This window comes from Bombina bombina, chromosome 2 (assembly GCF_027579735.1).
Source record: "Bombina bombina isolate aBomBom1 chromosome 2, aBomBom1.pri, whole genome shotgun sequence".
NCBI classification, from domain to species: Eukaryota; Metazoa; Chordata; class Amphibia; order Anura; family Bombinatoridae; genus Bombina; species Bombina bombina.
Genome location: NC_069500.1, coordinates 909041391 through 909057707, shown reverse-complemented (window position 1 = coordinate 909057707; position 16317 = coordinate 909041391). Strand labels below are relative to the sequence as shown.

At 41.5% G+C, this 16317-nt stretch overlaps 1 protein-coding gene across 1 annotated transcript in view; it reads right to left on the bottom strand.

Moving 5' to 3' along the window:
* Window positions 1-16317, bottom strand: part of CNOT6L (CCR4-NOT transcription complex subunit 6 like) — a 334298-nt gene that overhangs the window by 147295 nt on the left and 170686 nt on the right. The window contains exon 5 of the mRNA XM_053703299.1: window positions 9065-9154. Within this exon, the coding sequence (XP_053559274.1) occupies window positions 9065-9154 (90 nt within the window). The remainder of the gene's footprint in view (window positions 1-9064; window positions 9155-16317) is intronic.

Genomic DNA, 16317 nt, shown 5'->3' with positions numbered 1-16317 from the left:
GGAGCAACAGCTTTAAACACAGGCTTGATCCTAGCTAAAGCCTGACAAAAGGCCTGGACGTCTGGATTTTCTGACAGACGCCTGTGTAACAAGATGGACAGAGCTGAAATCTGTCCCTTTAATGAACTAGCTGATAAACCCTTTTCTAAACCTTCTTGTAGAAAGGACAATATCCTAGCGATCCTAACCTTACTCCAGGAGTAACCTTTGGATTCGCACCAGTATAGGTATTTACGCCATATTTTATGGTAAATCCTTCTGGTAACAGGCTTCCTAGCCTGTATCAGGGTATCAATAACCGACTCAGAAAAACCACGTTTTGATAAAATCAAGCGTTCAATTTCCAAGCAGTCAGCTTCAGAGAAGTTAGATTTTGATGTTTGAATGGACCCTGTATCAGAAGGTCCTGTCTTAGAGGTAGAGACCAAGGCGGACAGGATGACATGTCCACTAGATCTGCATACCAAGTCCTGCGTGGCCATGCAGGCGCTATTAGAATCACTGATGCTCTCTCCTGTTTGATTTTGGCAATCAATCGAGGAAGCAGCGGGAAGGGTGGGAACACATAAGCCATCCCGAAGTTCCAAGGTGCTGTCAAAGCATCTATCAGAACCGCTCCCGGATCCCTGGATCTGGACCCGTAGAGAGGAAGTTTGGCGTTCTGGCGAGACGCCATGAGATCTATCTCTGGTTTGCCCCAACGTCGAAGTATTTGGGCAAAGACCTCCGGATGAAGTTCCCACTCCCCCGGATGAAAAGTCTGGCGACTCAAGAAATCCGCCTCCCAGTTCTCCACTCCCGGGATGTGGATTGCTGATAGGTGGCAAGAGTGAGACTCTGCCCAGCGAATTATCTTTGATACTTCCATCATTGCTAGGGAGCTTCTTGTCCCTCCCTGATGGTTGATGTAAGCTACAGTCGTGATGTTGTCCGACTGAAACCTGATGAACCCCCGAGTTGTTAATTGGGGCCAAGCCAGAAGGGCATTGAGAACTGCTCTCAATTCCAGGATGTTTATTGGAAGGAGACTCTCCTCCTGATTCCATAGTCCCTGAGCCTTCAGAGAATTCCAGACAGCGCCCCAACCTAGTAGGCTGGCGTCTGTTGTTACAATTGTCCATTCTGGCCTGCTGAATGGCATCCCCCTGGACAGGTGTGGCCGATAAAGCCACCATAGAAGAGAATTTCTGGTCTCTTGATTCAGATTCAGAGTAGGGGACAAATCTGAGTAATCCCCATTCCACTGACTTAGCATGCACAATTGCAGCGGTCTGAGGTGTAGGCGTGCAAAAGGTACTATGTCCATTGCCGCTACCATTAAGCCGATCACCTCCATGCATTGAGCTACTGACGGGTGTTGAATGGAATGAAGGACACGGCATGCATTTTGAAGTTTTGTTAACCTGTCTTCTGTCAGGTAAATCTTCATTTCTACAGAATCTATAAGAGTCCCCAAGAATGGAACTCTTGTGAGAGGAAAAAGAGAACTCTTCTTTTCGTTCACTTTCCATCCATGCGACCTTAGAAATGCCAGAACTAACTCTGTATGAGACTTGGCAGTTTGAAAGCTTGAAGCTTGTATTAGAATGTCGTCTAGGTACGGAGCTACCGAAATCCCTCGCGGTCTTAGTACCGCCAAAAGGGCACCCAGAACCTTTGTGAAGATTCTTGGAGCCGTAGCCAATCCGAATGGAAGAGCTACAAACTGGTAGTGCCTGTCTAAGAAGGCAAACCTTAGATACCGGTGATGATCTTTGTGAATCGGTATGTGAAGGTAAGCATCTTTTAAATCCACTGTGGTCATGTACTGACCCTTTTGGATCATGGGTAAGATTGTCCGAATAGTTTCCATTTTGAACGATGGAACTCTTAGGAATTTGTTTAGAATCTTTAAATCTAAGATTGGCCTGAAAGTTCCCTCTTTTTTGGGAACCACAAACAGGTTTGAGTAGAACCCTTGTCCTTGTTCCGACCGCGGAACCGGATGGATCACTCCCATTAATAACAGATCTTGTACACAGCGTAGAAACGCTTCTTTCTTTATCTGGTTTGTTGACAACCTTGACAGATGAAATCTCCCTCTTGGGGGAGATAATTTGAAGTCTAGAAGGTATCCCTGAGATATGATCTCTAGCGCCCAGGGATCCTGAACATCTCTTGCCCAGGCCTGGGCGAAGAGAGAAAGTCTGCCCCCCACTAGATCCGGTCCCGGATCGGGGGCTCTCGGTTCATGCTGTCTTTGGGGCAGCAGCAGGTTTCCTGGCCTGCTTGCTCTTGTTCCAGGACTGGTTAGGCTTCCAGCCTTGCCTGTAACGAGCAACAGCTCCCTCCTGTTTTGGTGCAGTGGAGGTTGATGCTGCTCCTGTTTTGAAATTCCGAAAGGGACGAAAATTAGACTGTCTAGCCTTAGCTTTGGCTTTGTCTTGAGGTAGGGCGTGGCCCTTACCTCCTGTAATGTCAGCGATAATTTCTTTCAAACCGGGCCCAAATAAAGACTGCCCCTTGAAAGGTATATTAAGTAATTTGGACTTAGAAGTAACATCAGCTGACCAGGATTTTAGCCACAGCGCCCTACGTGCCTGTATGGCGAATCCTGAGTTCTTAGCCGTAAGTTTGGTTAAATGTACTACGGCCTCCGAAATGAATGAATTAGCTAGTTTAAGGACTCTAAGCCTGTCCGTAATGTCGTCTAGCGTAGATGAACTAAGGTTCTCTTCCAGAGACTCAATCCAAAATGCTGCCGCAGCCGTAATCGGCGCGATACATGCAAGGGGTTGCAATATAAAACCTTGTTGAACAAACATTTTCTTAAGGTAACCCTCTAATTTTTTATCCATTGGATCTGAAAAAGCACAGCTATCCTCCACCGGGATAGTGGTACGCTTAGCTAAAGTAGAAACTGCTCCCTCCACCTTAGGGACCGTTTGCCATAAGTCCCGAGTGGTGGTGTCTATTGGAAACATCTTTCTAAATATTGGAGGGGGTGAGAACGGCACACCGGGTCTATCCCACTCCTTAGTAACAATTTCAGTTAGTCTCTTAGGTATAGGAAAAACGTCAGTACTCGCCGGTACCGCAAAGTATTTATCCAACCTACACAGTTTCTCTGGTATTGCAACGGTGTTACAATCATTGAGAGCTGCTAAGACCTCCCCTAGTAATACACGGAGGTTCTCCAATTTAAATTTAAAATTTGAAATATCTGAATCCAATCTGTTTGGATCAGAACCGTCACCTACAGAATGAAGCTCTCCGTCCTCATGCTCTGCAAGCTGTGACGCAGTATCAGACATGGCCCTAGTATTGTCAGCGCACTCTGTTCTCACCCCAGAGTGATCACGCTTGCCTCTTAGTTCTGGTAATTTAGACAAAACTTCAGTCATAACAGTAGCCATATCTTGTAATGTTATCTGTAATGGCCGCCCAGATGTACTAGGCGCCATAATATCACGCACCTCCCGGGCGGGAGATGCAGGTACTGCCGCGTGAGGCGAGTTAGTCGGCATAACTCTCCCCTCGCTGTTTGGTGAAATTTGTTCAAATTGTACAGATTGACTTTTATTTAAAGTAGCATCAATACAGTTAGTACATAAATTTCTATTGGGCTCCACCTTGGCATTGGAACAAATGACACAGATATCTTCCTCTGAGTCAGACATGTTTAACACACTAGCAATAAACTTGCAACTTGGTTATAATCTTTTTTAGCAAAAACGTACTGTGCCTCAAAGAGGTACTAAACGATTAAATGACAGTTGAAATAATGAACTGAAAAATAGTTATAGCATCAAACTTTAAACAACACAACTTTTAGCAAAGGTTTGTTCCCATTAGAAAAATAACAATAATTAAATTTGACATAAAAATTACAGAGCAACGTTTTTATTCACAGTCAATATAAAATTCTCACAGCTCTGCTGAGAGAATCTACCTCCCTCTAAAGAAGTTTGAAGACCCCTGAGATCTGTCAGAGATGAACCGGATCATGCAGGAAATATAAGAGTAACTGACTGGAATTTTTTGATGCGTAGCAAAGAGCGCCAAAAACGGCCCCTCCCCCTCACACACAGCAGTGAAGAGAAACGAAACTGTCATAATTAACACCAAACAACTGCCAAGTGGAAAATAATGCCCAAATATTTATTCACTCAGTACCTCAGAAATGTAAACGATTCTACATTCCAGCAAAAACGTTTAACATGATAAATACTTATTAAAAAGATTAGTGACTTTTAACAGAGTAGTTCCGGTGAAATACCATCCCCAGAATACTGAAGTGTATACATACATGTCATTATAACGGTATGGCAGGATTTTCTCATCAATTCCATTCAGAAAATAAAAACTGCTACATACCTCAATGCAGATTCATCTGCCCGCTGTCCCCTGATCTGAAGCTTTTACCTCCCTCAGATGGCCGAGAACAGCAATATGATCTTAACTACTCCGGTTAAAATCATAGTAAAAAAACTCTGGTAGATTCTTCCTCAAACTCTGCCAGAGAAGTAATAACACGCTCCGGTGCTATTGTAAAATAACAAACTTTTGATTGAAGTCATAAAAACTAAGTATAATCACCATAGTCCTCTCACACATCCTATCTAGTCGTTGGGTGCAAGAGAATGACTGGGACTGACGTAGAGGGGAGGAGCTATATGCAGCTCTGCTGGGTGAATCCTCTTGCATTTCCTGTTGGGGAGGAGTTATATCCCAGAAGTAATGATGACCCGTGGACTGATCACACATAACAGAAGAAAAGGTGTCCAATACAGTGCCTGCCGTTTTTTTAACAGAATTCCCAAGATTAAAATAATTCTTCAAAGTTATAAACCATTAAATATGCTTATAAAGTAATCGTTTTAGCCCAGAAAAATGTCTACCAGTCTTTAAAGCCCTTGTGAAGCCCTTTATTCTTATATTTAAAACTAAGAAAATGGCTTACCGGATCCCATAGGGAAAATGACAGCTTCCAGCATTACCAAGTCTTGTTAGAAATGTGTCATACCTCAAGCAGCAAAAGTCTGCTCACTGTTTCCCCCAACTGAAGTTAATTCATCTCAACAGTCCTGTGTGGAAACAGCCATCGATTTTAGTAACGGTTGCTAAAATCATTTTCCTCTTACAAACAGAAATCTTCATCTCTTTTCTGTTTCAGAGTAAATAGTACATACCAGCACTATTTTAAAATAAACTCTTGATTGAAGAATAAAAACTACATTTAAACACCAAAAAACTCTTAGCCATCTCCGTGGAGATGTTGCCTGTGCAACGGCAAAGAGAATGACTGGGGAAGGCGGAGCCTAGGAGGGATCATGTGACCAGCTTTGCTGGGCTCTTTGCCATTTCCTGTTGGGGAAGAGAATATCCCACAAGTAAGGATGACGCCGTGGACCGGACACACCTATGTTGGAGAAATTTCATGCTCTATCTGAATCACGAAAGAAAAAATTTGGGTTCAGTGTCCCTTTAATACTCAGCTGCGGATTTCTGCCAACATCCTTTAGGTCTTATTCATGTTGTCTTGTGGTAGAAGAGACCACTTTTCAACCCGTAATATCAGAAATATTTCTGCTAGACCAGGACCAAACAAAGATTTTACCCTTTTAAAGAAGTGCCAGAAGCTTGGACTTAGAGGAAAAATACACTGACAAAGAATTTAGCTACAACACCCTGCGTGCTAGCACAGCGGAGCAAGATAACTAGGCGCCCATGGTAACATCAGAATACGAGAATTGGCTATCTTAAGAGCTTTAATAAAATGCATGGTAACAACAGAATAAGAATTGGCTAGCTTAAGAGCCTCAATTCTGTCCTGGACCTCCTTAAAGGAGTAGCTACCAAAATTTAATCAGACAAGGCGTCGCACCAAAAAGATGCCGCTCTTGACAGTGGCATACAAACTTCAATATCCAGCTTGTCCATTGACCCTTAAAAGAGCAGCTTTCCTCTATAGGGTCGTAGTTCTCTTAGCCAGAGTAGAAATGGCCCTTCTACTTAAGGCACTGTGCGCCATGAATATATAATGGAGACAGCGACAAGAAACATCTTTTTTAAAGATCGGAGACGGGGAAAAATGAATCCCTGACTTCTCCCATTCCTGTGAAAAAAGTCTCCTGGCACAGTCTGGAACAAGAAAAACTTCCACAGTGGAATCCTAGTATATATTAAGTTTACTAGAAATCTTAGGGTTGACGACAGGATTATTGGAGTAGCTAAAACCTCATTTAACAATACACAAAGGTGTTCAAGCTAAAGTCTTAAGATTACTACTTCAGCATCAGATGTAGTTATTATATAGTCCAAATCTGAGATTTCACCCTCAGAGGCTACCAACATATCCTCCTCAGACTAATGAGGAAGAGCTATCTGAGTAGCAAATGCAGAGCAGAAACCTTACTATCTGAATCTTTAATTTTCCTCTTCCGTTTTCCCTATAACATAGGAAAAATCAGGTGCAGCAGATACCTCAGAAGATAGCTGTTCAGCAAAATATATTGGCAAATATAAGTCTCCTGGAGGCTGAGAGGAACCGCAGGGCACTGCATGTGACGCCAGTAAGGCTTGGGACAATAGAGGAGAAAAAAAGAGGCATTACCTGAACAGTATCATCCTACGAGACATTGGCTTTAGAGGGCAACAACCATAACCAATTTTAAATGAAACTAAGAATGAAGCTAAGCAAGCAGCACAGAATTGTACAGACAAAAAAATGTGTGCCTCAAAGCATATAAAATAAAACACAGTCCATGTTTAAATGCAAAATTAAAAAGATGTAATATTTTAATATTTGAAATGTACTGTCACTTTAAGACCGCAACACGTAACAGTGTGAATGCATTCAAAAAGACTTCACACAATGTTGCTAACCACAGATTGCAAGGTGTTAAACAGTCCAAGTTTGCAATGTGTCCTCTTGTGTTATACTTACTGTACACATGTGTCACTACTTAGGAACATGTCTCACGGTCAGATACAAAAGAATAACCATATTGGCTTCTCTGGTCAGAGAAAAACTTAAACTGGCTGAGAACACCACGGCAGAGTACTCCTGCCGAACGAAGACATACATGGGAAGTCAGAATCAGAGAGGACTCCTCTCCGCTATAGAGACAAAGCAGAAGAGTGGGTCACGTGACTCCCAACAAGAAACAGTGCAACAACCAAGCACGTTTCTTGCTTAGCCAAAAAAAAAAATCCCCGCCAAACTATTTAATGACGGACGCCCGCCACAGCAAATAGTGCATAGTTCTGAACTTGTTAAAATTCCACTAGTGGCATGGCAGATACACAGATGGCTATGGACTAGTGACATGGAGTACATAAAAAATAATAAAGGACCAACAACAAGTGTTACCACACAAATCCCACAACTTACAGTTCAACTGGTCAAACAGCAGAGCAATTAATGTTAGTCTACATAATGAAGCTTGCTTAGCTTACCTAATGCCCACAAAAAATAAAAAAAGGGATATACTTTAGGCCAACTCAAACAAATAACCCTTAGTCTCTAAGTCACAATCAGGCACCTGATCCCTGCCTGTATGTATCCTGTATAAAAGATATTTAAGTCCCTTAGCATTGCAGCATAATCTCCTCAAGTGCCTATCTCCTACCAAAAAGAAAAAAAAGGCACTTGCCTGCAATCTAGCTGTCAGGCAGGACGACAGCCTACACGGTGTGTGAGGATGCCACTCCTTAGAGACCTGTAGAAAAAAAAGAATAGAGTAAACGTACTTTGGCTTTCTGTACCATGGGCAGCAAAAAGGTTAGGAAAACGCAGAAAGGCCCACCTCACAAGTTCCTGACTGCTTTAAAGCCACCACTGCCCTACTGAAGAGACTAATGTGGAGTAAGTCTAGACCCAAAAATCTTGCTTGTAGCGATATAACTCGAATTTTCTTCAGACACAAAACTTTACCTCCTCCATTGACAGAGGCAAAGAGAATGCCTGGGGGTTATGGGAAGGGGAGTAATATTTAACAGCTTTGCTGTGGTGCTCTTTGCCTCCTCCTGCTGGCCAGGAGTGATATTCCCACTAGTAATTGATGTTGTGGACTCAACATATCTCAGGAAAGAAATTATATGCTTTATGAAAAAGTCTTGTTTTGAGCTAAGAAACATGATGCAAGAACCAAAAGCTATCTACACTATTGTTGCCCACAACTCCTATTGTGCCTTCACCAACATAACAGAAAGGAGCTCTTTGGACCAGAACACATCAAGCTGGTTGCTCAGATGACTGGCCTACCTTTTTATACTGAGTATTTTAGTGACAACTGAAAGTGTGAGTGTTGTCCTTGCATTGTACAGTGTTGGTGTATATGCAATCACGGTTTGTGGTGCCCTTTTTTTTTCTTTTTAATGTTTATTTTTTAGGGTATGAAGTGGAGCACCCCAAGCTTCTTTACCACAGAAGATTAAAGGGACATGAAACCCAAAATATTTCTTTCATGATTCTGATAGAGAATGCTATTTTAAACAACTATCCAATTTACTTCTATTTAATTTGCTTTCTTCTCTTATCATTTGCTGAAAGGTTTATCTATGAAATATCAGAAGCAGAAAAGAACCTAGGTTCTAGTTGCCGATTGGTGGATGCAAATATATTCCGATTGTCATTGGCTCACACATGTGTTTAGTCCGCAACCAGAAGTGCATTGCTGCTTATTCAACAAAGCTAACAAAGAACGGAGAAAAATTGTTAATAGGAGTAAATTAGAAAGTTGCTTAAAAATGTCCTGCTCTACCTGAATCATGAAAGAAAATCTTTGTTTTATATCCCTTTAACTAAGCCTGGTAACAACACTATCTTTTAGATATCGTCCACAGTGTGCCCCCTGTATAGGTCTACGGTGTTCAATTATTGACCGTAGCCTTTCTACAATTTATACTCCTAAATAATAAACAAAATGTGTGATATACACACTGTCTTCAGTCATCTGTGTGATGTGTATACAAAGCAAATACCAAAAGCCAATGTAGATCAATTTCTCTCTTTACGCTAGTGGGAAAAAACACCAAAAAAAATAAAAATACACACAGCGCCTATAGTCAACGCAATTACCTGCTAGATTGTCAAGCATGAAGTTCAGTAGCTTTCGTATTCCATCTGGTTCCTGGTACAAACTGAGTATGTCCTGTGATAAAGGATTACCTGCAAAGTTCAGATTACAACAGCCCAAACATTAGAATTATGGGTAAATGCACAGAGCAAAGATTCCATATAACCCTTATATGTGCATTACACTTTTTGTTATGAAGTACTATAAAAGATTTGCATAAAAATAATAGTTTTATAAACATTTAAAATTAGTCATTTTGTACAAATTCCAGCATTTTGAAATAGTCCAATTAAGTGTCCCATAAAATCCACTTTGGTATGTATATCTGGTCCCCATTGCTTCTTCCATTTTTTACCTATTTAAATCAGCTGCTGCACTGATTTAATTAATTACTACAGATATATAGGTGCTGAACTTTTACTCTAATAAATCTGAACCCAAAATGAGCAAAAAGCCTGAGAAAGTGGCTATGATTCCCTATCGAATGCTAAAAAAGTAAATTAATTCTTACCTGAAATTAATTTCTTCTACAATACGACGAGTCCACAGATTTCATCCTTACTTGTGGGATATTAACCTCCTGCTAACAGGAAGTGGCAAAGAGCACCACAACAGAGCTGTATATATAGCTCCTCCCTTCCCTCCACCCCCAGTCATTCGTCCGAAGGTTTAGGAAGAGAAAGGAAAAGCTAAAAGGTGCAGAGGTGACTGAAGTTATAAAAATAATATATAATCTAAACATGTCTGAAAATGACAGGGAGGGCCGTGGACTCGTATCGTAGAAGAAATTAATCAGGTAAGCATAAATTTACTTTTCTTCTACAAGATACGATGAGTCCACGGATTTCATCCTTACTTGTGGGATACAATACCAAAGCTACAGGACACAGATGAAACGGGAGGGACAAGACAGAAACCTAAACGGAAGGTACCACTACTTGAAGAACTTTTCTCCCAAAAACAGCCTCAGAAGAAGCATAAGTATCAAATTTGGAAAATTAGGAAAAAGTATGAAGAGACGACCAAGTTGCAGCCTTGCAAATCTGCTCAACAGAAGCATTGTTTTTAAAAGCCCATGTGGAAGCCACAGCCCTAGTAGAATGAGCTGTAATTCTTTCAGGAGGCTGCTGTCCAGCAGTCTCATATGCCAGGCGGATGATACTCCTCAGCCAAAAAGAAAGAGAGGTAGCCGTAGGTTTCTGACCCCTTCGCTTTCCAGAATAAACAATGAATAATGAAGATGATTGACTGAAATCCTTAGTTGCCTGCAAGTAAAACTTCAAGTCACGGACCACGTCTAGATTATGTAACAGACGCTCCTTCTTAGAAGGATTAGGACACAAGGAAGGAACAACAATTTCCTGATTAATATTTCTATTTGAAACAACCTTAGGAAGGAATCCAGGATTGGTATGCAAAACCACCTTATCAGAATGAAATATAAGATAAGGCGAATCACATTGTAACGCTGAAAGCTCAGAAACTCTACGAGCCGAAGAAAAAGCAACCAAAAACAAAACTTTCCAAGATAATAATGTAATATCTATGGTATGCATGGGTTCGAACGGAACCCCTTGAAGAACTAAATTTAAACTCCAGGGAGGAGTAATCGGTCTAAATACAGGCTTAATTCTGGTTAAAGCCTGAGAAAAAGACTGAACATCTGCCAAACGTTTGTGAAGCAAAATTGACGAAGCAGAAATCTGTCCCTTTAAGGAAGTCGCTGATAAGCCTTTCTCCAATCCTTCTTGGAGAAAAGACAGAATCCTGGGAATCCTAACTTTACTCCATGAGTAACCCTTGGATTCACGCCAAAAAAGATATTTATGCCATATCTTATGAAAGATCTTTCTAGTGACAGGCTTACGTGCCTGTATCAAAGTATCAATGACTGAATCTGAAAATCCCGCTTAGATAAAATCAAGCGTTCAATCTCAAAGCAGTCAGCTGCAGAGAACTTAGATTTGGATGTTGGAAAGGTCCTTGAATGAGAAGGTCCTGTCTCAAAGGAAGTTTCCACGGTGGCAGAGAGGACATGTCCGCCAGATCCGCATACCAAGTCCTGCGTGGCCACGCAGGCGCGATTAGCATTACCGAAGCTCTCTCCTGTTTGATCAGAGCAATCACGCGTGGAAGGAGAGGAAACGGTGGGAACACATAAGCTAGGCTGAACGACCAAGGTACTGCCAAGGCATCTATCAGTTCGGCCTTGGGATCCCTCAACCTGGATCCGTATCTTGGAAGCTTGGCATTCTGACGAGATGCCATCAGATCCAATTCCGGTCTGCCCCATCGGAGAATCAGTGAGGCAAACACCTCCGGGTGGAGTTCCCACTCCCCCGGATGAAAGGTCTGTCGACTTAGAAAATCCGCTTCCCAGTTTTCTACTCCTGGGATGTAGATTGCTGACAGATAACAAGAGTGGGTCTCCACCCATCGAATTATCTTGGATACTTATATCATCACTAAGGAACTCCTCGTTTCCCCCCTGATGATTGATATAGGCTACAGTCGTGATATTGTCCAACTGGAATCTGATGAATTTGGCCGAAGCCAAATGAGGCCATGCCTGAAGCGCATTGAATAATGCTCTCAATTCCAGAATATTGATTGGAAGTAGAGACTCCACCTGAGTCCATTCATCCTGAGCCTTCAGGGAATTCCAGACTGCACCCCAGCCCAGGAGGCTGGCGTCCGTTGTCACCATCACCCACGAGGGTCTAGGGAAACACGTCCCCTGGGACAGATGATCCAGTGACAACCACCAAAGAAGAGAGTCTCTGGTCTCTTGATCCAGATTTATCTGAGGAGATAAATTTGCATAGTCCCCATTCCACTGCCTGAGCATGCACAGCTGCAGTGGTCTGAGATGAAAACGAGCAAACTGAATGATGTCCATTGCCGTTACCATTAATCCGATTACCTTCATACACTGAGCCACTGATGGCCGAGGAATGGACTGAAGGGCTCGGCAAGTATTTAGAATCTTTGATTTTCTGATCTCTGTCAGAAATATTTTCATGTCTACCGAGTCTATCAGAGTTCCCAAGAAGGGAACCCTTGTCTGTGGAACTAGTGAACTCTTTTCTAGATTCACCTTCCAACCGTGAGTTCTCAGAAAAGACAACACTGTGTCTGTATGAGATTTCGTCAGATAATTCGACGCCTGAATTATAAAATATCGTCCAGATAAGGCGCCACTGCTATGCCCAGCGGTCTGAGAACCACCAGAAGGGTCCCTAGAACCTTTGTGAAGATCCTGGGTGCTGTGGCCAACCCGAAGGGAAGAGCCACAAACTGAAAATGTTTGTCCAGGAAGGAAAACCTTAGGAACGGATGATGATCCTTGTGAATAGGGATATGAAGGTATGCATCCTTCAAGTCCACGGTAGTCATATATTGACCCTCCTGGATCATTGGTAAGATTGTTCGTATAGTCTCCATCTTGAACGATGGGACTCTGAGAAACTTGTTTAGACACTTGAGATCTAAAATGGGTATGAAAGTTACCTCTTTTTTGGGAACCACGAAACGATTAGAGTAAAACCCTTGTCCCTGTTCCAGTTTTGGAACAGGACGAATTACTCCCTCTTGGGAGAAAATCCTTGAATTCCAATTGATACCCATGGGTCTAAAATTTCTAGTAAAATATTGAAAAAATGGCCTCTGCGCTGTGAGTATTTACACAAAGCTGCTAAAAATGAATATAAGGAATCCCCAAACTCCTTAATTTAAAAAAATTAGGACTAGAGTAATCACTTTAACTACAAACTGTAGCTAAGTGATAAGTTATTTAGCTGCGCTATCCAAAGATAGCTTAATGAGTGTAGTATACTAATGTCTAGATAATCCTATATTAGCACAACTATATAAAATGTATTTAAAATGTATTTATTACAATGCGAAAACAAAAAACAGAAAAATCAAATCAAATCAATACAAGCATATAATAATTAGACCATTCAGATACACATAATAAATGGATAAAAAGCAGAACATATAACGCATAACATATAAAGCATACAAACGAGACCAATGAGATGATGTTGATGAGATGATATGGTTCCAATGTAATGGATTGTGGCATATGTGGCAAGCCGTATTAGTAAAGCAGACACATGTGTTTAATAGACACAGCGATGTTAGCAAGGTTAGCGTTTTACTGCAGAATAGAGGCGAGAAGAAAGGACAAGAGAATCCTTTTACAAACACAAAATGAGTTCAAATTGGCAAGGTGTTTACTAATACTTACACCGGAAGCCAAGTGATGTTCCTCTGTGTTTGAAATCTGCCGCCTGGAGTAACAAACGGTCCTGTGCTTCCCTAACACATATGAGTTCATGCTGATAACAGGCTCCAATGTCTGTGCTCAGGAAGAAGGTTCAATTATTCACTCCAGTTACATCAATACCTGATATCTCTCTGTGCAGCTGCTGCTGGACACGGCCAGAGCACTGAGAGATATCAGGTATTGATGTAACTGGAGTGAATAATTGAACCTTCTTCCTGAGCACAGATATTGAAGCCTGTTATCAGCATGAACTCATATGTGTTAGGGAAGCACAGGACCGTTTGAAATCTGCCGCCTGGAGTAACAAACAAACACAGAGGAACATCACTTGGCTTCCGGTGTAAGTATTAGTAAACACCTTGCCAATTTGAACTCATTTTGTGTTTGTAAAAGGATTCTCTTGTCCTTTCTTCTCGCCTCTATTCTGCAGTTTTGCCAACTCTGCAATTTTGGGAAGGAAAAAGTAAAACGCTAAACTTGCTAACATCGCTGTGTCTATTAAACACATGTGTCTGCTTTACTAATACGGCTTGCCACATATGCCACAATCCATTACATTGGAACCATATCATCTCATCAACATCTCATTGGTCTCGTTTGTATGCTTTATATGTTATGCTTTATATGTTCTGCTTTTTATCCATTTATTATGTGTATCTGAATGGTCTAATTATTATATGCTTGTATTGATTTGATTTTTCTGTTTTTTGTTTTCGCATTGTAATAAATACATTTTAAATACATTTTATATAGTTGTGCTAATATAGGATTATCTAGACATTAGTATACTACACTCATTAAGCTATCTTTGGATAGCGCAGCTAAATAACTTATCACTAAGCTACAGTTTGTAGTTATAGTGATTACTCTAGTCCTAAAATTTCTAGTGCCCAAGGGTCCTGAATATCTCTTGCCCAAGCCTGGGCAAATAAAGAAAGTCTGCCCCCTACTAGATCTGGTCCCGGATCGGGGGCCGCCCCTTCATGCTGTCTTTGTAGCAGTAGCGGGCTTCTTGGATTGTTTACCCTTGTTCCAAGTCTGGTTGGGTCTCCAGACGGATTTGGACTGAGCAAAATTCCCTTCCTGCTTTGTGGAGGAAGAGGAAGCAGAGGGTACTCCTTTAAAATTTCGAAAGGAACGAAAATTATTTTGTGTACCCCTCATCTTAACAGACTTATCCTGAGGTAGGGCGTGACCTTTACCTCCAGCAATGTCAGAAATGATTTCCTTCAACTCAGGCCCAAATAGGGTTTACCCTTGAAAGGAATAGCTAAGAGCTTAGATTTTGAAGACACATCAGCAGACCATGATTTTAACCATAACGCTCTAAGCGCTCAAATGGCAAATCCTGCATTTTTCGCAGCCAATTTAGCAATTTGAAAGGCGGCGTCTGTAATAAAAGAATTAGCTAGCTTGAGAGCTTTAATTCTATCTAAAATGTCCTCTAAAGGAGTTTCAAACTTTAGAGATTCTTCTAGAGCATCAAACCAAAAAGCTGCTGCAGTAGTGACTGGGACAATGCAAGCTGTTGGTTGTAAAAGGAAACCTTGATGAATAAATAATTTCTTTAGAAGACCTTTTAACTTCTTATCCATAGGGTCTTTGAAAGCACAACTGTCTTCAATAGGTATAGTTGTATGCTTAGCCAGGGTAGAAATAGCTCCCTCCACCTTAGGGACCGACTGCCAAGAGTCCCGAATGGTGTCTGATATGGGATACATTTTCTTGAAATTAGGAGGAGGAGGAGAGAACAGTATACCCGGTCTGTCCCATTTCTTTTTTATAATTTATGAAATTCTTTTAGGAACCGGAAAAACATCAGGGCAAGTAGGTACCTCCAAATATGTGTCCATTTTACACAATTTCTCTGGTGGGATTACAACAGGGTCACAATCATCCAGAGTCGCTAAAACCTCCCTAACAGGCGGAGGTGTTCAAGCTTAAATTTAAAAGACATGACGTCTGAATCTGTCTGACGTAACATACTTCCTGGGTCTGAAAGTTCTCCCTCAGACAATTCCCTGACCCCCAACTCAGAGCCCTGTGAGGGTATATCGGAAATAGCCAACAAAGCATCAGAGGATTCAGTATGTACATTGATACCCGACCTAATGCGTTTACCCTGTAACACTGGTAATATAGATAATACCTCTGTAAGGGTAGCTGACATAACTGCAGCCATATCCTGCAGAGTAAAAGAATTAGACGCACTTGATGTACTTGGCATTGCTTGTGTGGGCGTTAAAGGTTGTGACACTTGGGGAAAATTAGATGGCATATCCTGATTCTCTTTGGACTGAGAATCATCCTTAGGCACACTTTCATTACTTAAAATATGCTTTTTACATTGTAAGGCCCTTTCAGTACAAGAGGTACACAAAGTAAGAGGGGGTACCACAATGGCTTCTAAACACAGAGCAATTAGTTTCCTCAATGTCAGACATGTTGAACAGAATAGCAATAACCACAATAGTCGTAAATCACCTTATTTATTGATTTAAACCACTTTTTGAAAAATGTGTACTGCGCCTTTAAGAAATAAAAAGCGCACGATTTTTCTCAGATTGTCAAAAAAAAAAGTTAATAAATGCTACACAATTAAATATTTATATTCAATTGGCCCAAAACTTATTGCACCCTGTAAGGAAAATGGAAATTTACCCACTAAGAAACATTTTTAAGCAAAAAAATATGTTTGAAAAAATGACCCCTGCACCTCGCCACAGCTCTGCTGTGGCGCCTACCTGCCCCCAGGGTACTGCAAAAAGACTCGACAACGATCCGGTGAACAGAGAGTTTAGGCCCCACCGGAGCAAATGCCTGCTGCCTTCTCAGTCAGAGTAAACTGTGCGTCTGAGCGCGCGAAATAGGCCCCGCCCATCACGGACGTCGTGCTAACAGTCTGAACAACCGCATGGGAAGCGGTCTGAAAACAAGCCATGTGGTCCCTTTGTAAATAAATAA